Raw genomic sequence first — 24,485 nt, forward strand, 5'->3', positions numbered from 1 at the left:
GTAAAATTATAATGTCAACAAAAGAAGCAGCAAGGCTGAGATTTCTCAATGTTTTTGAGGATATAGTAGAAGAATTGACTCAAATTCTTATAAGTTACAAAATGCCAAAAGAAGCTATAACTTGGTTTCAAAATAATTTAAACTACAATACACCAGGTGGTAAATTAAATAGAGGTTTATCAGTAGTAGATACTTATGCAATTTTGAACAATACCACGTCGGATAAATTAAATGACGAAGAATACAAGAAGGTAGCCATTTTAGGTTGGGCAATTGAATTATTACAAGCTTATTTTTTAGTTGCAGATGATATGATGGATCAATCTGAAACAAGAAGAGGTCAGCCATGTTGGTATTTGAAAGAGGGTGTTGGTAATATTGCCATTAATGATTCATTTATGTTAGATGGAGCAATTTATGAAATTTTGAGAAAACATTTTAGAAAGGATACTTATTATGTTGACTTGTTGGATTTATTCCATGAAGTTACATTCCAAACTGAATTAGGTCAATTATTAGACTTAGTAACAGCAGATGAAGAGCACGTCGATTTGAGTAAATTCTCATTAGAAAAACACTCCTTTATTGTCATTTTTAAAACCGCTTATTACTCATTTTATTTACCTGTTGCATTGGCTATGTATATGAGTGGAATAAATTCAGAAGAAGATTTAAAACAAGTTAAAAATATTTTAATTCCATTAGGTGAATATTTCCAAATTCAAGATGATTTCTTGGATTGTTTTGGAACTCCAGAACAAATTGGTAAAATTGGAACAGATATAAAGGACAACAAATGTTCATGGGTTGTAAATCAAGCTTTATTACATGCAACTCCAGAACAAAGAAAAATTTTGGATGAAAATTACGGACAAAAGAATGATGAGAGTGAACTTAAATGTAAAAACTTATTTAAAGAGATGGGAATTGAGAAAATATATAATGATTATGAAGAATCAGTGGTTTCAAAATTAAGAAAACAAATTGATCAAATTGATGAAAGTAGAGGTTTGAAAAAAGATGTCTTGACAACCTTTTTGAATAAAGTTTATAAAAGATCCAAATAATTGATATAGATAGTAATATAGTTACATGCATTAATCACCAACCATTTAATATTTATTGCTTAAATCCTATCAACATTTTCTATACATTGACTCTCTCCAATTCTTCTCTACCAGCTTTAGTATATAAATATTCATTATAAGTTTCTGCTTTTTCAAAAATTGAATATACAAGGACGCCTGGAATAACGATATATAAAAATTGATTTTTAACTCTTCTAAAAGTGTTGAAAACTGCATTATAAGCTGCTCCTTTTAAAGGTTTAGCAACATATGGTGATATAGAATATTGAGTGACATATTTTTGTGGTCTTGAACCAAGATCTCCCCACCAGCCGATATAAGTATGTGGATGTGGTGGACCTGCCATTTTTCTGATTAGATTCTGTAGTTTTGAAAGGTTGAAAGTGTGATTAATATGTATGATAGTAGTGGTTTTTTTTTTCGTCTCACATTACAGAATTATTATTATAATCATTATTCTATTGGATATTTAAATAGGTGTACGCTACCACTTATTATAGTTATACACTAGTTGATCTTAGCTTCGTGAGAGTAATGAGATAACAGCTAAAACAGTAAAACTTTTTAATTTATATAGAACTACACCTTTTAAATCAATTTTAATTACCATCTTTTGTAGTCAATTTCATTTAAAAATGTTTTTCCACCTCCGTACTTCCACCATCTCGATAAGCAGCTATGGGCATTAACATCTATCGTTCTATTTATATTCTCCAGCAGATCTCTTGGTTTACAAATACATCTTTTGGACGCAATTATATCTTCCGAATGTGGGCATGCTAAAAATGGTGCGTGATAATAACCAATGTCTTCGAAATGATGAATAGAATTCTTATCAGCTAGCAAACTTAAAGCGATCGAATGAACCGGAGCATCTCCCCATCTTTCGTAATGAAAACCCCCAGCTTCACTCAAAAATTTAAAAAAAGTCTCGTACTCTTTACTTCTGAAAAAATTCAAATTGCCTATTTCAAAATTTGACCAAAAATGACATAGATTATAATCAGTAGTTGTGTTTGAGAATTTCATATGATGAGTCAATGATGTTTCATGGGTAGTCAAAAATTTCAATGCATTATTTTCATGTAAATGGTTAGGATATTTCTCCATGAATTTTTCAACTGTTTCCCATAAAGTTGGTATGGTATTTTCATACTCAGTAATGGCTATAATAAATCCATAGACTTTGTTATTCTCTCTCAATAATTGAAATGGATCATACTGAAAATCGCACATATACTCAACATCAGGCTCCACCCTAAAATACCAATCATAATTTAATAGTCTTTTCTGCTTGTAAAAAAATCCAGAATTAAAGTGACACATATTTCTGTAAGATCGAACTCCTCCGTACAAAACACTTTGTCTAGAATTATACAAATTTTCATTCAATTTCGTCTCATTAATATATGAAGGAGGTTGCCAATCTTTTTCTGGTATTAATTCGTAGTATGTTTTCCCACTTGCCATTAATGTTGTCTTTTCAATAAATTCATCATCAAATGGTACATCATTTAAAAATACCCAAGGATATTTAAATTCTCTATTGAATCTATCTTCTAATGATCTCATTGAAGATAAAGCTCCTTCTAACTCACTATTTCTTACCAACATCACAATTGTTGCATTCTCTCTTCCAATTTGCGTTAAGTTCCTGGAAGGAAATGTTTTTGTAAGATATTGGTTAGTTGCAAGTTTGGGTTGTCCTTTAGCCAATGGATTATACAATACCTCACTCAGTTTATAATTATTAAGTTCATTACTATCCACATGAACAACTTTTGAATTGTATTTGAATGCTAAATAATAATTTATCGCTAAGATGACTCCAAACAAAACAGTGCGCCATTTCAACATTCAGGGCATTTCCACCGACTGTCGTTATCAATGATTTCTGGATATAACCTATGCATGTTGAAAATTAATATGAATTCATTTTTTTTCGGTACAAATTTAAAGAGTACAAAGTCATTACGTACATGTTCATTTTAATTAATATAGTGTTTCAAAAGTAGATTCAAAGTCTAAAAACACCCTTACATTTGTTTTGAAATACCCTTCTTACTAATAAATTTTAGAATTTAGTTAGTGAAATTGTCTTAAAGAGAAAGACTTTATCATTGGTTGATAAAATTATTGTTCAAGATTATATAATGCATTAACCAATTTTGTAAAAATTTGCAACAAAATATATTTTTTTGCAACACATTTAGATACAATCATTACAAAAAGCTTTCATGTCTTACATTTTGGAAATCGAGTGCTGTGTTCAAAACTGGGTCCAAGCGTACATTAACAGTATTGAAGATGAATTAAGTAAGCAAAATAGAATTGGATTTGTCATTCAATTATTCTCGAAGCATATAATCCAATTTTTAAAAGCCACTGATCAACCAATACAATGCGATACTTCACTTCAATCGGAACTCCATCGAGATGAAAGCAAAACAAAAGAAGACAAAGATCATGCAAGATCCTACATTCTCGATTGTTTCAAATGGGAAACTGATTTTGAAGAACTTTCCTCAAACGTTGTGATCCATGAATGCTTTAAGAAATTGACTTTGAATAAAATTAACAAACCAAATGCAAACATTTTGTCATATTCTTCAATAAGCTCAGAAGTTGATCGCATTTTAAAAGCTAAAAAGGGTTTTCAAGTATCAAGTATTTTAAGTCATTCAATCAGCCCAATAAATTCAAATTCTGCCGCCTCCAAATTCATTGATCAAATGCAATATGGCAAAAATGAGAACAACTTAATTGAATTTGATGACCTAACTCAATTTGTATTTCATTTTTATTCAACTGTGGTTGAAGCTAGTAGTATCAAAGAAACATATAGCATTCGGAGCTTATCAGAAAACCTCAAGAAGTCAACTATGGAAGATCATGATAAATCATTTACCTCAAAAAGAACACTTAGTGGTTCAATCATAAACAATGAAACCAAATTTTCTACTGAAGTGACTCAAGCAATTTCAAATTTAGATTTTTTACCTTCACTCAATGTTCACTTATTACCTTCTGATACATTACTTAATGAATGGGAAAATATAATTTTGGGTGCGAAATTTAAAACGTCAATATTAAATTGTTGCAAAAATCCACAATTACTAACTAATTTGAACTTGGAAAGTAACAACTTTCTTGTATTTGAAGGTAAGCCTGGAACAGGAAAAACATCTTTGGCTAAAGCAGTTTTTCAAAAATTATCAATTTCAAACCGATCATTGCTTGACAATCAACCAAGTATTTTTGTAGAGTTTTCAACAGGTGATGTATTTTCAAAATATTTCGGTGAGTCACCCAAAAATTTACTGTCGACATTATCATTAATAGAAGAAATATTACTGAGTTTTCCTAAATTACATATTTACTTACTTATCGATGAATTAGAAACGATTGGAACCGCCAGATCGAGCATTATAAAAAATAATGAAATGACTGATGGTGTAAGAATCGTTAATATCTTCATAACTTATCTTGATAGATTAAGAAAGTTTCCAAATTTAATAACAATTGCAACAACGAATTTAATTGATAACCTTGATCCAGCGATTATAGATAGAGCTACTAGGACCTTTAAATTTGATGCACCAAACATTCCTGAGATCAAAAAAATTATTAAATTAAATCTTGAAAAAATCAAAACAACCGATGAAAACTTAGATGAAAATGATCTTGAATCGTCGCTTCAAAAACTTGCAGCTTTTTGCTATGTATGTACTGAATGTATCCAAATTTAGGCAAATTCCATACTAACAAATGAAAGGAGCACCAATTGAGTGCAAGATATATTGCTAGACTACCATTTGTTGCAATCGGTAATATCTATGATAGTCCTGAATTTAGAAGTGAAATATACAAAAGTCAAATCGTAATAGAAGTTGCAAAATTATGTCAAGAAATGCTACAATAAATTTGATGCTATCTACTACCAAGTGAAAGTGAAACAAACTAGTATTTTTAGTTTTGCCCAATAAAATGAATGTAAATGTTATTACTAAAAAAATACTTCGCATATGGTAGCTGACTCTAAGTTTATATGCGGTATCACTATAAAGAAAAATTACTCTGAAATAAAGAATCATCAAGACACTGTTGATGACTGAATGAAAATTACACAACCTTTGGGATTTCACAACAGCAATAAAGACCGTATTTAAATATCAAGAAACAACTAAATAAAAACATATCAAAAGTTATCATTACACCAACTTAAACCTCATATATCACACATAGAATAAAATGCTTCGTAGTATTAGAATAAGGCCAACGATGGTCAGAAGATCAATACGTAGTTTAGCAACTACTGCTGATCCAGCAGCAAATCCCAACCGTGTACATGGAGGATTAAAAGATCAGGATCGTATTTTTCAAAATATATATGGTAACTACGGTCATGATTTAAAATCAGCTCAAAAAATGGGGGATTGGTATAAAACAAAAGAAATAATATTGAAAGGAGATAAATGGATTATAGATGAAATGAAAAAGTCAGGATTAAGAGGTAGAGGTGGTGCAGGTTTTCCATCAGGTTTAAAATGGTCTTTTATGAATCCACCTGGATGGGAAAAAAATCCAGGTCCAAGATATCTAGTTGTTAATGCTGATGAAGGTGAACCAGGAACTTGTAAAGACAGGGAAATTATCAGAAAAGATCCACATAAATTAGTAGAAGGTTGTTTATTAGCTGGTAGAGCTATGAACGCCACTGCTGCATACATATATATTAGAGGTGAATTTTATAATGAAACTGTTATATTGCAACAAGCAATTAATGAAGCTTATAAGGCAGGTTTAATTGGTAAAAATGCTTGTGGATCAGGTTATGATTTTGATGTTTACATTCATAGAGGTATGGGAGCTTATATTTGTGGAGAAGAAACTGCATTAATTGAATCTATAGAAGGTAAAGCAGGAAAACCAAGATTAAAACCACCATTTCCAGCAGGTGTAGGTTTATTTGGTAGACCAACTACCGTTGCTAATGTTGAAAGTGTATCAGTTGCACCAACAATTTTGAGAAGAGGTGGAGAATGGTTTGATTCATTTGGAAGAGAAAGAAATTCTGGTACTAAATTATTTTGCATATCTGGTCATGTAAATGAACCTTGTACAGTTGAAGAAGAAATGTCTATACCTTTGAAGGAATTACTAGAGAAACATTGTGGAGGTGTTAAAGGTGGTTGGGATAATTTATTAGGTGTCATTCCAGGTGGTTCATCCGTTCCAGTTATGCCAAAAGATACTTGTGACAATATATTGATGGACTACGATGCTTTAAGAGATGTTGGATCAGGTTTGGGTACTGCAGCTGTGATTGTAATGAATAAACAAACAGACATAATAAGAGCAATTCAAAGATTTGCACATTTTTATAAACACGAATCTTGTGGTCAATGTACACCATGTAGAGAAGGAACGACATGGATGCAAAAGATGATGGATAGATTCCAAACAGGTCAAGCAACTCCAAGGGAAATAGACATGATATTTGAATTGAGTAAAGAGATTGAAGGACATACTATTTGTGCATTAGGTGATGCAGCAGCATGGCCAATTCAAGGTTTAATTAAATCATTCAAACCTGTAATGCTAGACAGAATGAAAGAATATCAAGAGAAACACCAAAAAGACTTGGGTTCTGTCAACTATGGAGGTTGGGTAGATAATGGTAAAGTTAAAGATGGAGTTGTTATCGATAATCCAATACCTCATGGTCATTAAAAGGATATATATTGTGCATAATAGATTTAATGAGTATTAATTTAATTTTCACAACGATGAACGATGAACGAAAGTTCAACAATTCAATTCTTTGACTATTTTTTACCTCTTGTCTTATTTTTGATGCCGTTTCAGTGTAATTTTGAAATTTATCTCATTTCTTTTTTTTTTTTTTAACTTTGATTTTGTAAACAATAAAAAATGGAAATAAATTAAAGATCTTCAGATTTTTAATTTAATTGTTTTTAAACTCCGAAAATTATATTGATTTTCAACTCACAATTCACGTCGGTGATTTATTAATCAGTATTTTTCCTTCTTCGACTACATAGTTAAGATTCATAGAGTTTCACATAATTATGAGATGTTCTAAACTTATTGTCCCATTAGCATTCTTATCAGTATCAACCTTATCAGCATACGTGAATAGTGATAACAATAACGCTGAGGATTATTCAGTCGGCGCAGAAGTTATTAGTGACTCACAATTAGCTCAAGAAGAAAGTCAAAGACTGCATGATAAATCGACCAACAAATTAGGTGTTAACGCTTTGCAAGATGAAGATAATCATCCCACTCCAGATCATTTAAAAAAGCCGTTAGATCCTTACAATAATGGTGGAAGAACTAGTGATCATAAACCAGAAAGTGAATTAACTGGAGATTCAAATAATAATTACAATGCATTTTTGATGTCAATATCAATGATAGTTGTGTCTGAAATCGGTGATAAAACTTTTCTCATAGCCGCCTTAATGGCTATGAGAAATTCAAGAGTAATTGTATTTTCAGCCGCTTTCAGTTCACTCGTAGTCATGACCATATTATCTGGAATTGTCGGTCATGCTTTACCTACCTTGATATCTCAAAGAATCACTCAATTTTTAGCATCAATTTTATTTATTATATTTGGATTTAAATTGTTGAAGGAAGGATTAAGTATGTCAAAAGATTTAGGAGTTGAAGAAGAGTTAGCTGAAGTTGAAGAAGAAATAGCATCAAATAAAATAAATCTACAGTTGAATGACATGGAAGGAGGCAGAGGGTCTCAATCACAATCACATTCACTACCACCCAAGGGCTCAAAACAATGGTTCAATGAAATAGGGCTGCAAGTTCAAAATTTAGCATCATTTATATTCACTCCAGTATGGATACAAGTTTTTGTTATGACATTCTTAGGGGAGTGGGGCGATAGATCTCAAATTGCTACAATTGCAATGGCAGCTGGTTCAGAATACTGGTTTGTCATTTTAGGTGCAATAATTGGTCACGGTTTATGTACGGCTGCTGCTTGTATAGGTGGAAAATTTTTAGCCAAAAAGATATCAATGAGAAATGTCACATTAGGAGGTGCTATCGCGTTTTTCGTTTTTGCAATTCTATACTTTTATGATGCTTATTATAATATTGAAAGTTGAGACGAGATAGACTGACAGATGAAGTTACAACCGTTACATAGAAGTAATATAGACTGGTTGAAAAATGACCCTTCAATTTAACATTCTCAGCTGTCATATTTGACCTTGACACAAAAATTTCATAACTTGATTCGGATGTAGACCTTTCTTACCGCCTAGAGTAATTTTATACTCAATTTCTTCTCTTTCATTCTCACGATCCTTTTTAATCTTTGCTTCAGCTTTACCTTCTGGAGTTTCCATGTAATTCAACTCTTCAATTGTATGAAACCCATAAAATTGATAATCTTCTTTCAAATTTTGAATCTTCATCAAACACCATGCATTGAACTCATCATTTTTCTCAAAATCAATAGGTTTCTGTTGTTGCTTCGTGATTTCATCTATTGTGGCTAAGGACGAACTGATCCATTCATCTATTTCCGGTAAGGGCTTCTTTCTAAGTAACGTAGTCAATAATCCTTCATGCTGACTTGTCGGAAAATTTGTTGTAGGATATACATTGGTTTTGGATAGTACATCTTCATTTTGATATAAGACATTCGCTATTGAGGTTAGTTGAGTAATTAACACCTGAAATTGATTTTGGAAATGTATATATGTGGGTAGTTTGATCTTTGAAGGATGTCTATTATGTCCATTGATTTGCTCAACTAATTTTCTTAAGGACAAATGGATTTGATTCAATCTATTTCGTATTTGCTCCAATGCATCTATGGGTATCTGTGAAAAATCAATCGGTATTGATGCAGAAGCAGGAGTAGTTGGTGTCGGAGTATGATTCATTTGAATTGATTTGGCTAATTCGAATATGTTTGTGACTGAAACAAGTAAACAAAATGTAAAAAATAATGTTTCAGTTTTTTTTGCAATCAATACTTCACTACACCTAGATATTCAGAGTAGTCAATTTTGATGATAAGAGGGAACTGGAGTCTAGCTCAAGAATTCAAGCAAAATGAGAGAAAGCAACAGCTCAAAGTACAGAAAAGGCAAAAACATCAACATAAGTTAGAGAAGCTAAAGAACATTGATCCAATAAAACTATTTCATAGAATTGAGAATTTAAGAAATAAATCATCAAAAACAGACAATGATATAGAGTATTTGTCCAAACTCGAAGAGGACTGGTCGTTCATTGAAAAAAATGACTTACACAGCAACAAAGTGAAGGAAATACTCAGAGATCAACAAAAGAAACTAAAGTTGAAACAAAAGGAAGAGACTACGTTATGGGGCAAGGATTCAATTTATTTTAATCCCGAATTAAATCCTTTAGGTAAAGTCCCACAGGTCGAGAGTTTGGGCTTTAAATTAAGTCAGCCTTTAAAAAACTTGAAAATCAATCAACTCAAAAAGGTCAAGAAATATGAATATGATCCATTAATTGAAAAATTAGGTGTTAGATTACCTGATGGTCAACCTCCAAAATTTTACAAATATGTACAAAACACCAAAAAGCCATCTAAAAGAAATCAAAAATCCATGCAAGACGAATTGAAACTAAATACGGATAATCTGCTAGAAATAGAAGGAAATACCGAAGAACCATTTTACAAGAAACAAAAAGGGTAGTTAATTTAATCTAGATTTGAAGGTTCTATTTACAAGGTGGTCTATTTACAATATACGCAGAAGGTTTAAATAAAACAAATTACCCAATAAAATTTTTCACCGCAAGAACTGAAAACTTTGTTATTTAAAATCTCGATGATTAAATTAATTCATTCATCAATCAGATTTGTTGCTCAGTATTAAAATTTAGATAGGGCAACCGTGGTAACTTCCCAAATACCAAACATTATTATTGAATTCGGTACAGTCCTCAATAAATGTGGAGTTAAACCACCATACATACTAGCAAATCCTTCTTCTTTGAGGACAAGCTTGAAACATTGTATCAAACCTGTGTATTTGGGTTTACCAGTTGATGCTAAAGGTGCTTGCCTCAATCTAGTTCTCACAACTTCATGAGGATATGTAATTAAACTGGCCATGAATTTCGCTACTCCAGCAGCTCCTGATCTTGCTGACCATTCTAAGACGTGATCTTTAGTTGATTTCTTAGTTGGATCTGATCCATGTATTTTCAATGATCTTTTATTTATAAACATTCTCATTTGTTCATATAACACCCATTGTATAGTACTTTCAATACCACCTAAATACGATGCACTTAAACCCTTGTATAAACTTCCGAAACCTTCGTTTTTCACTATATGTTTCAAACAATCCCATGAATTTTTGTATATTTGATTTGAAGACTTATCTAGCTGTAGCCTTGTTTTGATCAACCATATTGGATTCGTTGCAGTAGACGTTACAAACCCTGCATTTATACCCGATACAAGATGCATCCAAGTTTCTTCCTTACCTTGATGACTAAAATTTCGTAAAATGAAATCTTTTGTTGCTCCATATGTGAAAAAATTGATAGATCTAGCAGGTATTACCCCAACTAAATTAGGTCCTAAACCTTTAAATAACGATGTTACTCCCTCGGATTTATACATGAGACGTAAGGCATTACCTGTTTCTGATAAATGTTGGAATACTTGTCTTATTGGATTTCCTGATTTTATTGTTTTATTATACATATCATGATATACATCACTTTGTAGCCTAGTCTTTACCACATCTAATGGACAAGTCACTACTGCTCCAACTGTACCTCCTACTCCACCTGCTACAAAATGAACCCATGGTTTAGTTTCTTTTATTGTTGCTAAATTATCATTCACTATTTTATCATTATCTTTGGGCATTGCATCTTTCAATTCAATCATCATTTCTTTATCTCTGAAAGTCGAAGACTGTTCGTCTGATGCTAAATATGGATAAGCTGCTTCTGCATCTTGTTCTAGTATTTTGATTCTGTCTTCGTCTGTCGGTGAAATCCCCATTTTTTATGTTATTACTGTCTTGCAGATTGTTTTGATGACAGCGTTAGATAGTTAGGATGAAATTTTGACTATATACAAGTGAATGTGATGTTTTCTTTCAAATTGCAGTTCTTATTGATAGATAATTAGACTTTAGGTTTAGGATGAAAAAAATAATATGTAATGCTTCAATATGATGGAAGAGATTAACTTTTTTTCAATTTTTTCCCCATCAAAATTAGGCAGACGATGAGTCCTGCCAGTCTGTTAACGTCTAAGAACTCAGAATTAGAGAGATGCGTGAGTATATCTAGTTGAAAGATCCTGTTGTCATTGGAACTGGGCAATAACTTGGACCAAGTTTTAACTATAGTCATCTCTTGCTTGGTAGCTAATATGAAACACAAAATAAAAAAATCAAGAGATCTAGCTTCAATACTTTGGTTGATCAATAAATATGTATAATCAAACACTTTTTTTAGTTATATATTATACAAAATTGTTCTATAAAATTTTCATTATTCATTAAGTCGTAAAAAATAGCCATTGTTTTGTAAATTTTATTTAAGTGTTTTAATAAAATTATCAAGATTATATTCTTCTTCATATTGTTGTTCATCCCATAATTCACCTAATTCTCCAACAGCTCCAGCTGCTTTACCTGTTAATCCACCTGCTAAATCTTCTGGCATATTACCTGATGTACCATTTCCATTAGTACCATTTACTCTATCATTTCTTTCATCATCTGCATTTGTTTCTTCAACTTTTGCACTCTCATCAACATCAAATAAATCTAATAATTGATTTGTGTCCATGGATTGTAAACCTTGATTTTGTTGATTTACAATTGTTGAAGCAATATTCATTTTGAATTTTTGTAATCCCATAATTTTTTCTTCTAATGTATCTTTTGTAATTAATCGATAAACATTAACAACTTTCTTTTGACCTAATCTATGAGCTCTATCCATAGCTTGTAAATCATTCATAGGATTCCAATCATGTTCAACAAATATTACAGTATCGGCACCAGTTAAGTTTAATCCTAATCCTCCAACTTTTGTTGTCAATAATAATACATCAATTGAAGGATCTTCATTAAATTTTCTAACAATTGCTTGTCTATTTCTTGGATCAGTTGAACCATCTAATCTCATATATGTTACTGATGGTAAATATTTTTTTAATAAATCATTTTCAACAATATCCAACATATCTTTCAATTGACAAAAGATTAATGCTCTATGTTCTGATATCACACCTTCAAGTGGCATAATTTGAGATTTTGAAGAATTCTTTTTAAGTTTATTATAATCAGAATCTTGTGAACCAATTCCACATTCAAGTAATAAAGTCTTTAATGATAATAATTTTGGTGAATGTTCAATGTCTCTTATATTAGACTTTTTTAATGCTAATGTTTGATTAATTTCAGTAAATTTTGGATGATCAGGAGTTACAATCAAAGCAGGATGATTACATAATTTCCTCATATATTGCAAAGCTTGGAAAACATGAGTTTTACCTTCTTTTTCAGTTGATGAAACTTCATCTTTGATATTTGCTTTTTGAGATTTTGCAAAATCTTTATATAATTGCTTTTGTATATCACTCAATTCACAATAATAATCTTGAATAATTTTTGGTGGTAAATCAGATAATACATCTTCTTTCAATCTTCTTAACATGAAAGGTAATACTTGTTTATGCAATGATTCTAAAGCCAAAGCGCCAGCTTCTTGTTCTTTTGATGATGTTTTACTATTTCTACTAGCAGCAATTGGTTTAGCAAATTTTTCATGAAATACTTTTTCAGTTCCTAAAAATCCAGGCATTAAAAAATCAAATAATGACCATAATTCTAGAACATTATTTTGAATAGGAGTTCCAGATAAAATTAATCTATGTTCAGCTCTAATTTTTTTAACTGATTTTGATAATTTTGAGTTTGCATTTTTAATAATATGACCTTCATCTAAAACACAATAATTATAATCTTGAGATGATAAAAATTCAACATCATTACGAGCAACATCATATGATGTCACTACTACATCAACTTCTGACACTTGACCTCTCAAAGGTACTCTTATACTAGGATTACCAGCATATACTAAAACTTTCATAAATGGAGCATATTGATTAATTTCTTGTTCCCAATGACCAGTCAATGATGGTGGACAAATAACTAAAGAAGGTAATCTTCTATATTCAATAGCTTGAGTTTCTTTAAATTTTTCAGATCTCATATAATGATCAGATGAAATAATACAAATAGTTTGTAAAGTTTTACCCAAACCCATATCATCACAAAGAATTCCATGTAAATGATATTGATTTAAAAAATGTAACCAATTTACACCTTCTTGTTGATACTTACGTAACGTTGCTTTTATGGTGACTGGTAAATCAAATGGTTTTATTTTAGTTGGATCCATCATTTGCAGTATAAAATCTCTTTCTCTTTCTCTACCTTCTAATAATTCTTTTGGCATATCTTCAGGATCAGGTATACCTGCTTCTAATGGAACTAATTTAATTATTGATGCAAATGTTGTTGTAGCTAATACTCTAACATCATGATCTGAATCACTCATTCTACCTAATACAGGAACAATTAAAAACATGACATATGGTAAAATATTAGCACCCATAGTTGCTGAAATATGATAAATTGTTTCAATTGCACCTTGTCTTTCAACAACACTACCAGCATTCTTTAACATTGGTAAAATAGAATTTACTAAAAAAGTGAAAGATTTAGTTGGAGCAACTGAACATATTGTAGCAAAACATTTAGCTGTTGAATATCTGAATACAGAATATTCTGATTTTAATCCAGATAATAATAAATCCAAATGATCCGTTATTTCAAAGTATAATGATGGGTCAAGTTTTGGTAACAATGCTTTTAATATACCTAAAGCATCAATTATACTTTGACCTTTAAATTCATCCTTGATAATATCTTCCTCTGATAAAGTTGCTAATTCAGTTAATGGCCCAATCATCAATTCTTTTAATTTTGGAACTTCAATAAATATTTTTTCTTTATATATTTTAATAATTTGTTCAAGTGTCATTAATGCACCCTGTCTTTTAATTTTAGCTTCATGAACTGCTTTTTCATGAGCAGCAATATCTAAAGGATCACTTTTAGCTTCTTCTTTTTTCAATGATAAAATATTAATTTTAAAACCAACATTATGATGAAATTCAGGTACTTCAGCAGTATCAACACATAGAAATGCACATAAATTTTTAATAATTTTATCAGCTACATTTTTTTTACTATTGGAATTTAATTGTTGAATTAAACTTGCTAATGAAAAAACTGATTTTTTTTGTAATACTAACGATTCTTCCAGTTTAACACTTTCCATTAATGATTTTATTATGGGGTTCAACTTTTTAGGAATACCTGATAATGCAAGAATAGCTCCAGCATAAGCAGCTAATATTCCAACTACTTTAGATTCTGAAATAAATTTTGATTCTTGAATGGCAACGCTTATTCTATGTTTTGCATCTTCTAAGGCTTGATTAGCAGATAATCTATTAGCAGTTGATAAATTTTTCTTCAATTTTTCAAAATTTTCATTACAAATTGTTTCAGCATTTTCTATATTAAAAGCATTTGGACCAGCATCAATTTCACCTTGTACTACTACTGGAATTTGTGGTAATTTTGATGGAGATAATCTAGCTGTTGAGACAAAACAATCAAATAATTGTAAACATGATGTTCTTACAGATTTTAAAATTGGACCTAATTCTCTAAATGGTGGTAATGTTGAAGGATCTTGTAATACATCCATTAATGGTGTAGATAAAAGTGAAATAACTTTTTCATCGGGAGAATTTTCTTGATCTTTTACACCAATTGCAAAATCTTCAATTATGAAAGCACTTAATAATCTTGCAGTAGCATGTGGTGAATTTAAATATGTTTTAACATTTGAAAATATTGAAATCAAATTTTCATGATTTTTAACTAATGCTAATGATTTGCCAAATGCACTTGATGCTGCGCATCTCATGGCTATCATTCTTTCATAACCAACAAGCATAACATCTCCCTTGTATACTGGAGCATCAATATTGATTTTCAAATCTTCTATTGGAATATCTAAAGTTTCTTCCGCTTGTTGTTGTTGTTTATTTCTCTTTTTACCTCGTTTTTCTTCATCTTCTAATGAACCAATGACTTGACCTGAAGGTCGCATAATTAAAGATGTATTCATATGATAATGATGTCTTGATATACCAATTGGTGTCATTGTTAAAGTTAAAAGATCCGATGCTTGATTAAGAAATAATTCATCAATATCTAAATTATTTTTTGAAATTTCTTGTAATAATTTATCATATACAGTTTGTGACAATTTTAAAACATCTGGATTTTGTTCAACTAATAAATTTTGAAATAATAATCTAACAGTTTTTGAATCAATCCATGTTTTAGTTGCTAAATCATCAATGGATAAAAATTCTAATATTGTTCTTAATACTGCTTTTCTTACATTTGTTATCGAATGTCTTAAAAATGGATATAATCTTGGAACTAAATTTTTAAAAGAATTTAATTCATCTTGATTAGCATCTTGTTGAATGATTTCAATAACTTCTTTGTGACTACATAATCTGGCTAATAAATCCATTACTGATCCTATCGATGCAGATAAATCATCTCTTAAATTTACTAAACAATCCCATATAACAGGAAGTAATGATTTTATAATTGATTGTCTAGTAGCAACAACTTGTGATGCAATTGGAGTTAAAGTTAATGCAGCTACTGATTGAACATCATCATCACTTTCTTGTAATCCATATAAAACCATATTAATAACTTGATCAAACATTTCAGGATGTTCTAATAATATATCAGTTCGTACACTTACTAAATATCTTACTCCTAACATTCCACCATGTTTTGCTTCCCAACATTTAGAAATTATATCTTGTTGTAAAGTCATAGTGTTTAAACAATTAAAAGTATTTATAACAGTTTCATCATTTAAATGAATTAATAATGCAGCTAAAGTTTGAGCACTTGATTCTCTTACAGGAGCAACAACAGTATCTGAAACATAATCACCAAATCTATCCAAAACAAATAATATACATAATCTAACAGCTAAATCTTCTAAAGTTAATGAATTATTTAAATCATTTTCCTTTTTTGATTTTTTCATTATTCTTCCAGCTCCTTTACCATGTTTTCGAATTAGTTCTCTTAATCCTAAAGCTGCTCCATGTCTTATTTCCCAATTATCATCAAATAAATCTGCTAATAATAATTCATAAACTCCTTGAAATTGCCAAATTAATCCTGCTACTTTATTATGTAAAGAAAGTAATGGTGATATTTCTGAAACTTTTGATTCAACAACTAATTTTTCACCACCTTGTTGAGATGTAATATCAAATTTTGAAGAATCTTCTCCATTTTGTTCTGAATCTATATCCATTGCTTCTCCATTTTCCATCATTTGCCTTGATATTGAACTTTGTGATATATCTATTGTTTTTAATTTACCACCACCTGATTTTGCATTTACTTTAGCTCTTCTTTTTTGCATTGCTTTTAATCTTGCACTTGATATTGGCTTATCTAAAGGTGGTCTTTCAGTTGGTGTCATTGGTGATGCAGGAGAATTAGGAGAATCCAAATTTGAATCTTCTTGTTTGATAAGTGGTTCTGATTTAATTGGTGGAGTAGGTGTATTTGATACTAAATCCGTATCTATTTCTGTTTGTTCTTTTTCTTTCGGTAGTATGCTTGCTCTATGCCTTTTAATTCTTCCAATTAAACTAGAATCAATTATATCATCATTATTTAAAGTATTATCTGATTTTGAAGATAGTAGTTTTGTTCCAGATTTAATTAATTCATTTAAATCAAATTCTTTATAATTTAATAAATTTGTGAATTTATTACTTAATTGATTTAATTCTTCATCTTGTTCTATTTTCAATTGTATTTCTTCATCTTGTTCCTTTTTAATATATACAGAATCTTCATAATTAGTTTCATTAGATATTTCCTTTTTAATTAAATCATTTTCTTCATCTTCTTGTTTTATTATATTTTCAGAATTTGGATCCCAGTTTGGAGCATTATTTACAATTCCTCCAAATGCTCTTGCTGCTGAAATTCTTGTTTCCCATTTATTTGATTTTAAAAATGGATAAACTCTTGCTAATAAATTTAAAATATCTTCTGGATGAGATTTTGCTAAATCCGATAATTGATCTGCAGCTGTATTACGTATAAATGATGTTGATCCCGTTTCAAGTAATACAACCAATCTATCTAATCTAGACATAATTTTCTTTTTTGGTTTACAAGGTTTTGATTAAGGTTTGATTTTGTAAATTAGTTAATCATTTGTTAATTCGCGTATTGTTGGATTGTTCTATGAAGCCACGTTTGGTATGTTTGTGTTGTTGTTGTTGTTGTTGTTGTTGTTGCTGTTGTTGCTGATTAACTTAGTTGTGATTGTTTATATTTTTGCAACCAAAATTCTATTATGTGAGAGAGTAGATCAAATTCTAAAAAATAAAAAATGATGAGAAAATTGATTGTTTATTTATATTAATTTTTTTTTTGTTTGTTTTTTTTCTTACACTCTTTCTTTCTCTCTGTTGATGAATTAATATTCTTAATAAAGTTCAAACTCCACCAATTTTTTCAAAGAGAAAGAATTACTCAGATAAGAATACTTGTTGACCTACATATAATGAAAAGAACTTAAAGTCTTAAAAATGAATTGTCTTTTTTTTTTGTTGGAATTTCGATAACTTTTGATGTGACTGATGCTGTTGATTGAAGCAAATGATCCTTGAGGGTTGTCTGTGATAAAACATTGGGTGTTTTACAAGCTGAACAAATCGAAGTATAATAACAATATAGCTGTGGTTGCATTTGGTGAATTGGTTGGAGAACAACCAGTAACCAAACAGTATTTGTTGTGTGGCAAATGAACCAAAAGTCATCGTTGCCTTGTGTCGGTCAGTCGTAGTTGAACAAAAATAAAAATGCTCATGGTTAAATTTGACCTTTGGTTCAAAAAGGTTTCTTGTTAGATTGCAGTAGACCACCAACCATAAAAAAAAGTTTGGCATTACCACACGTATGGGATCATTTGATTTTACTGTTGATAAGTAAACAGGTTGTTTAACTGTGATTGCATTGATCTGACATGATTTTCGACGACTTTTGCATTCATCTGGTCAACACAACAAATACTGGGGCTTATCAACTACTTGATGAATGTAACTACTTGATGAATGTATTGAAGTTACCTTCATACTAATCATTATTTTAGGTACTTACGGTATTTTCAGTTGTTGCAACTGGTATCTTAATTCAAAGGAGTACCCAACATTCTTTGTATATCAAATATCTTTCAAATTATTTCAAAACACATTGCATATATAAAAGTTTAGAAACGAAGGGGATCTTGCTTGCAAATGGGTTGATGAAACGATCGGATAAAGTTTGAAGAACCTTTAATCCAATGATTTACAGAGAACCTTCGATGTTTGTGATGAAAATTAAATAATGTTTTGTAGTTTATCCCTCTATATTAATGGATCAGTCCAATTATTCCTATACATTTTGTAGCAATATGAAAGTTTGACCACATTCGACTGATGGTACCTTTAATTGAACTAATCCTGAAGTATTTGTCATTAGAGTCGAATACGTTTGTTTCATGGGAGATCACGTTCAAGATAGTATTAAATTTTGTAGTAGAAATCATGTAAAGAACATTCTTAATCGTAAGTTGATACTAATTTTGCTTAGCCTTAATGCTTAAGACTCCACATATTAAGAAAGAATGAAGAAAACGTTTTGACGTTTCGTGTCAAATGCTTGAAGATCCAACTTGTTACGTGATTCTTCGCTTAATGACCGTAAGTACAAGTTCAAACTCGGAATTCATCATCATCAAATTTCTATGATTTTTCTTTATGTCTTCAAATCATTAATTTCGTTTATACAAGTATTATACAATCCCTCATCCAAAGATCTTAAGAAAATAATTAATGAAATTTTTTCTCTCTTGTTTCTCTAACTTCTTTCTTTTTAGATTCTAAATCATCTTTATTTGCATTATATTTTATATTTGTATCTTGATTCATTGGATTTTCTTTTGATTTTTGAAATTCTTTAAATATTAAATTTTTAATTTGTTGTAATCTTAATCCAGGATTTTCTTTTCTTATTTCAGGTAATCTTCTATCTTCATATGCTAAATAAGCAGCTTTAACTCTTCTTTCTGCATGACGATCAATATCTTTTGTTGATACTCCAGAATCTTTACTTGTTAATGCTAATGCTTCTAATGCATTATCTAATCCAGATGCACTTAATTCAGGAGTATCTTTATTAAAATCAATAAAATCATCAATTTTTCCAGTTCTTTTTGCAGCAATTTTTTCACTACCTCTTTTTTTGGAATTTGAAGGTTTTGATGGTAAACTTTGTTCTTCTGCTTGTAATAAAAGATCTCTTTCTTGTTTTTTTCTAGCTGCTTCTTCTTTTTTAAATTGTTCTTCTTCTTTTTTTTTATTTCCCTTCTTTGAACCTTCTTCCCATTTTGAAATTTCTTCTTGTTCTAATTTTTCTAATTGTTCTTGTTTTTTTTTATTTGCTTGTTCTTGTTTTTTGGCATTACCTGCTGCCTTTTTAGAATTTTCTCCAGCTTGTTTTTTAGCCATTTTTGATTAATTAGATGATAGTTGGATTAATTATGATGTTAGTTGCTTTTGGTTTTTCAAATGGTGAGTGTGATATGCATCGACTTTGTCTGATGTTGTTGTGTCTCAATTCGACTTTTGTTAAGTTAGTCAATCAATGATGTATTTGATCTTGTTAAATATATTTTCTCAAATTTTTCAGATCAATGCGAATTATGGAAATGTAAAATTTGGGTGCAAAAAATAAAGAGAGTAAGATTAAAAATAAGTACTTTGAAACTAATGAGAAAGAAACGATTATATATTTATAGATGCTATAACTTATTTGGTCTAAATACTACCCTACCTCTTACTTTATCATTAATTAAATCTTCCAATGCATCAGGTAATTTATTAAAATCAACAATTGTAACATTTGGTTTGATTAAACCTTTTGAAATCCATTTCATACATTCAATTTGTTCAATTGAATTACCACCAAAATTATAAATAACTTCAATTTCTCTAACAGCAAATAAAAAATTTGGTAAAATTAATTGAAATTTTCCTAATCCAATCATTGATAAAGTACCTCTTTTTTTTAAATAATTATTTGAAATATCTACAGTTTGTTGAATTCCAACAAAATCAAATATTATATCAAATGATTGTGATTCATGATTTGAATCTTCTTCAATATCATTATAAAATTCATTAGCTCCATAACTCAAAGCAGTTGATTTAATATCTTCTTTTTTATCAGTTGCAACTATAAAACAACCATAATTTTTTAAAATTTGTATAGCATTTAATCCCAAACCTCCACAACCTTGTACCAAAATTTTTGAAGTTGGTTGAATTTTATGTTTTACTTTTTGTATAGCATGAAATGGAGTTAATACTGAATCAGTACAAACAGCAGCATCTTCAAATGATACATTATCAGGTATTGGTAATAAAGTTCTTAAATTTTTAATTAAAAGATATTGTTGAAAACCACCATCTTCATTTAATCCATAAGCTTGATTAGTTGATGAACATGAACCATCTAATCCAATTCTACAAAATTCACAATGTCCACAACAATAATTAATTTGTAAAGCAAATCTTTTACCTTTTTGATATTTATTATTTGTATTCTTTAAATTTTTTTCAATTTCTGAACCAATTTCATATACAGATCCTGCTATTTCATGACCCATTATAAATTTTTCTTTATTTTTTAATGGTGGTTGTTGAGGTAATGGTCCAGCTATTAATGTATGAGGATCAGATAAACATAATCCTGCTGCTTCAATTTTTAATAATATTTCATTTGGTCCAACTTTTGGTATTGGTAAATTATTAAATTTTTGAATTTTTTTATGATTTATATTATATCCATAACCAAATTGTGTTTTTGGGGTTGCTGACATGATTTTTTGACAATTCTTTTAGTTTGATTGAAAAAGAATAACTGTCAAATTAAGTCTCTACATTGATAAATGAATTGATGAGTTTTTTATATAAACGGATAATCAAAGACTGGAGATACAAACGGATTTATATTCACTTTATAGTTCTTTAAAATAATAATAATAATGATTGCGGAGTTCACTCGAGTAAAACTAGATTGACCCCCACCTTTCAAAATTGTATACGAAGCCGCTCAAATTACTTAATTTGGTACATAATGATCTAACCTTTCGAAAGACTACTAACATCACCCATATCACAATCTTGTATCTGCAGCATAGTATCAGTTGCAAGAATCAAACTCAATCCTGACAAATGCCCATTGACCAATAATCGTCCATGCCAGGATGGAGCTATTAACAAAATTATATGGATGGTAAATATAAACTTTAAAATTTAAACGCGTCTTAATCAATAAGGAAGAAAAAGATTTGAACTGCAGAAATTGTTTTGGCCTGGAATTTGAAATGAAAAATTGGGATTAACTTTTTGCAAAGCTTGATCATTCAAATCTCTATTGTCAACACAGCTTTTTATTGTGTGTTTGTCGTAATTATTTTCAGAACAGAAAAAGGGCAGTGTACTTTATTTTACTCTCGAATAATAATAATAACCGTAATATACGAAAGAATGAAAAATGATAGACTAAAGATTCATAAGAGGAAAAGATCAATTCAATCAACTTATAAATAAACAAGACGTCCCATAACGATCTCTTTCATCATTTCATCTCACAATTTAGTACAATCACTCGTATAAATTTATACTGGTTCATCTAATAGACTATTGACATTATTTTAAATTTTAAGGTACGAAATTAAAGTAAACAAAAAATCATATAGGTAGTGTAAATTTAACCAAAAGAAAAAATCAAATTTTATTATTCATAACGTCACCATTACAATTTTCTTTACTTTACCTTAACAACCAAATTGAATATATTTTTAATATACCATAAACTGTAATAATATCATCAAAACCAAATTATAGGAGTCTAGAATAGAGGAACAATTCAAGTTAAATCATGGATGATAAAAAAGATGAATTAAATACTTCAAATGTAACCACCAGTAACAATAATACAAAAAATAATAACAATAATAATCTATCATCAACAATTGATGTACCATCGATACCCAAACAAATACCATCATCAACTTCCATACAAACCAACTCAACAACCACTGTCCATAGTCCAAATAATAACAAAATAAGTTCAACTTCAACTCCAAATACAAATTCATCAACAACTGATTCTTCCACTTTATTAGAAAATGATTCCAAAATCAAGACAATCCTAAATTCTGATTCTGCATTAGATATTCTACTGAATAGATTAAAACAAAGTTTATTAACAGCAGAAGAATTTAGTAAATTTATTAAAAAGAAAGCTCAAATTGAAGATGAACATTATAATCAATTAAAAAAATTTGCAAATAATATAAGAACAAATATGAAAAATAATAGTAAAAATTTAAAAAATGATTCATTACAATTTCAAATGGATAAAATTATTGGATTTGATGAAAATTTATATGGAGTTGGTTCAAGTTATGTTACTGCTTTAAATACAATGTATGATGAATTAACTTCTTTAATAAATACAATAACAAGATCTAGAAAAATTGTTAAAGATGAATATAGAAAAAAAGATAAAGAATGTATAGATTCAATACAATCAGCAGAAAAATCAAAACAAAGATATATGCATTTATGTGATGATTTAGAAAGATTAAAAACTTCTGATCCTTCAAAAAAATCATTTAGTTTAAAAAATAAATCTGTTGAACAACAAGAAGATGATTTACAAAAAAAAGTTGATATGGCAGATCAAGAATATAAATCTAAAGTTTCAACTTGTAAAAAATTAAAAGATGAGATCTTGGTAATTCATCGTCCAAATAATTCAAAAAAATTAAAAAATTTAATATTAGAAATGGATATTGCATTAAATGTTCAATTACAAAAATATGCAACATGGAATGAAAATTTAATAATGAATTCTGGTGTTTTATTAAGTCCTTTACAATCAAATAAACCTTCTATGAAATCAATGGCTTCATCAATTGATAATGAAAAAGATTTATATAAGTACCTTATTGAAAATGGTTCACAACAATCAAATAAATCATTAACTCCAATTGAATATCATATACATCCTTCATTAATAAAAGCAAAAGATATTGGAAAACCATTTTTAAATAATACAAGTAATAATAATAGAACTAATAGTACAAGTAATATAAAAGCAGCAGTATCATCAAATCAATGGAGTAACAACAACAGCAATAATAACAGTAATAATCTCAATAATAACAATAACAGTACTAGTAGTACGAAAAACTTATCTACTCCTTATGCAGGTAATTTATTACCAACTAAATCATCAAATCAAATATCATCAGATCCCAAAAATTCATCTCCAAATAACAATTCAACATATCCTACAACATCTCCAATTAAAGATCCACCACAAGGATATTCTTCATTAGATCCAGGAAGTTCACCATCAACTCCAAATTTAAATGGTCCAAAACCTTTTAATAACATAACAACATATAAACAACCAACATTTGGAGTATCAATAGAAGAAGTTATAAAATTTGCAGGAATAGATAATGTACCATTAATTGTACGCAGATGTATTGAAATTATAGAAAATTATGGAATTGATTTAGTTGGAATATATAGAACAAGTTCAAATATAAATCAAGTTACAAAATTAAAAGATTTAATTGATTCAAATTTTACAAATTATTTAACCATAGGGGCAAATATAAATCCAAATAATATTATTGATAATAAAATTTTTGCAGTAGCATCATTATTAAAATTATATTTTATAAATTTACCTGAACCCCTTGTAACAAATTTAGAATCAAAATCTTTTATTGAAACAGTAAAATTAAATGATGAACATTTAATTGCAAAAAAATTACATCATTTAGTTTTTAATTTACCTGATGGTTCATATTTTACTTTAAGAAGCTTGATATTTCATTTAAATAAAATTTCATTAAATGAATCAAAAAATAGAATGAATAAAAAATCGCTTTCGATTATTTGGGGTCCTGTTATTTTTAATGATAATTCTTCAAATGCTCAAGATTTAAGTTATAAAAGCAAAGTTGTTGAAGAATTAATGACTATTGCTAATGATATTTTTGAAGTTGATGAGGAATAAATGGTTAAGAATGACTGTATAAGAACAT

At 29.3% G+C, this 24,485-nt stretch overlaps 13 protein-coding genes across 13 annotated transcripts; 6 read left to right on the forward strand and 7 right to left on the reverse strand. All coding sequences in view use genetic code 12, as the record gives it.

Annotated features, from left to right (window-relative positions):
* Positions 1–11: 11 nt before the first annotated feature.
* ERG20 (bifunctional (2E,6E)-farnesyl diphosphate synthase/dimethylallyltranstransferase) lies at positions 12–1,067 on the forward strand (the record flags this gene model as incomplete). Its single annotated transcript, XM_051760954.1, has 1 exon — positions 12–1,067. The coding sequence occupies one exon, from the start codon at positions 12–14 to the stop codon at positions 1,065–1,067; it is 1,056 nt and encodes a 351-aa protein (XP_051616605.1).
* A 79-nt stretch (positions 1,068–1,146) lies between these two features.
* QCR8 (ubiquinol--cytochrome-c reductase subunit 8) lies at positions 1,147–1,434 on the reverse strand (the record flags this gene model as incomplete). Its single annotated transcript, XM_051760955.1, has 1 exon — positions 1,147–1,434. The coding sequence occupies one exon, from the start codon at positions 1,432–1,434 to the stop codon at positions 1,147–1,149; it is 288 nt and encodes a 95-aa protein (XP_051616606.1).
* A 257-nt stretch (positions 1,435–1,691) lies between these two features.
* On the reverse strand, positions 1,692–2,945 carry KTR2 (mannosyltransferase; the record flags this gene model as incomplete). The annotated part of the gene is made up of 1 exon (XM_051760956.1): positions 1,692–2,945. One exon carries the CDS (start codon positions 2,943–2,945, stop codon positions 1,692–1,694), a length of 1,254 nt encoding a protein of 417 aa, XP_051616607.1.
* Positions 2,946–3,325: 380 nt separating this feature from the next.
* Positions 3,326–4,837, forward strand: KGF55_000663 (uncharacterized protein; the record flags this gene model as incomplete). The annotated part of the gene is made up of 1 exon (XM_051760957.1): positions 3,326–4,837. The coding sequence occupies one exon, from the start codon at positions 3,326–3,328 to the stop codon at positions 4,835–4,837; it is 1,512 nt and encodes a 503-aa protein (XP_051616608.1).
* A 502-nt stretch (positions 4,838–5,339) lies between these two features.
* Positions 5,340–6,821, forward strand: NDH51 (Ndh51p; the record flags this gene model as incomplete). Its single annotated transcript, XM_051760958.1, has 1 exon — positions 5,340–6,821. One exon carries the CDS (start codon positions 5,340–5,342, stop codon positions 6,819–6,821), a length of 1,482 nt encoding a protein of 493 aa, XP_051616609.1.
* A 359-nt stretch (positions 6,822–7,180) lies between these two features.
* Positions 7,181–8,242, forward strand: GDT1 (putative ribosome biosynthesis protein; the record flags this gene model as incomplete). The annotated part of the gene is made up of 1 exon (XM_051760959.1): positions 7,181–8,242. One exon carries the CDS (start codon positions 7,181–7,183, stop codon positions 8,240–8,242), a length of 1,062 nt encoding a protein of 353 aa, XP_051616610.1.
* Positions 8,243–8,335: 93 nt separating this feature from the next.
* Positions 8,336–9,028, reverse strand: MED8 (Med8p; the record flags this gene model as incomplete). The annotated part of the gene is made up of 1 exon (XM_051760960.1): positions 8,336–9,028. One exon carries the CDS (start codon positions 9,026–9,028, stop codon positions 8,336–8,338), a length of 693 nt encoding a protein of 230 aa, XP_051616611.1.
* Positions 9,029–9,157: 129 nt separating this feature from the next.
* Positions 9,158–9,817, forward strand: KGF55_000667 (uncharacterized protein; the record flags this gene model as incomplete). Its single annotated transcript, XM_051760962.1, has 1 exon — positions 9,158–9,817. One exon carries the CDS (start codon positions 9,158–9,160, stop codon positions 9,815–9,817), a length of 660 nt encoding a protein of 219 aa, XP_051616612.1.
* A 179-nt stretch (positions 9,818–9,996) lies between these two features.
* Positions 9,997–11,145, reverse strand: RIM2 (Rim2p; the record flags this gene model as incomplete). The annotated part of the gene is made up of 1 exon (XM_051760963.1): positions 9,997–11,145. The coding sequence occupies one exon, from the start codon at positions 11,143–11,145 to the stop codon at positions 9,997–9,999; it is 1,149 nt and encodes a 382-aa protein (XP_051616613.1).
* Positions 11,146–11,684: 539 nt separating this feature from the next.
* On the reverse strand, positions 11,685–17,459 carry KGF55_000669 (DNA-binding ATPase; the record flags this gene model as incomplete). The annotated part of the gene is made up of 1 exon (XM_051760964.1): positions 11,685–17,459. One exon carries the CDS (start codon positions 17,457–17,459, stop codon positions 11,685–11,687), a length of 5,775 nt encoding a protein of 1,924 aa, XP_051616614.1.
* A 1,723-nt stretch (positions 17,460–19,182) lies between these two features.
* On the reverse strand, positions 19,183–19,860 carry KGF55_000670 (uncharacterized protein; the record flags this gene model as incomplete). The annotated part of the gene is made up of 1 exon (XM_051760965.1): positions 19,183–19,860. One exon carries the CDS (start codon positions 19,858–19,860, stop codon positions 19,183–19,185), a length of 678 nt encoding a protein of 225 aa, XP_051616615.1.
* A 293-nt stretch (positions 19,861–20,153) lies between these two features.
* KGF55_000671 (uncharacterized protein) lies at positions 20,154–21,233 on the reverse strand (the record flags this gene model as incomplete). Its single annotated transcript, XM_051760966.1, has 1 exon — positions 20,154–21,233. One exon carries the CDS (start codon positions 21,231–21,233, stop codon positions 20,154–20,156), a length of 1,080 nt encoding a protein of 359 aa, XP_051616616.1.
* Positions 21,234–22,297: 1,064 nt separating this feature from the next.
* On the forward strand, positions 22,298–24,457 carry RGD1 (Rgd1p; the record flags this gene model as incomplete). The annotated part of the gene is made up of 1 exon (XM_051760967.1): positions 22,298–24,457. The coding sequence occupies one exon, from the start codon at positions 22,298–22,300 to the stop codon at positions 24,455–24,457; it is 2,160 nt and encodes a 719-aa protein (XP_051616617.1).
* Positions 24,458–24,485: the final 28 nt, after the last annotated feature.

The sequence above is a fragment of the Candida pseudojiufengensis genome (assembly GCF_024610245.1).
Source record: "Candida pseudojiufengensis strain CBS 10847 chromosome Unknown scaffold3, whole genome shotgun sequence".
NCBI classification, from domain to species: domain Eukaryota; kingdom Fungi; phylum Ascomycota; class Pichiomycetes; order Serinales; family Debaryomycetaceae; genus Lodderomyces; species Lodderomyces pseudojiufengensis.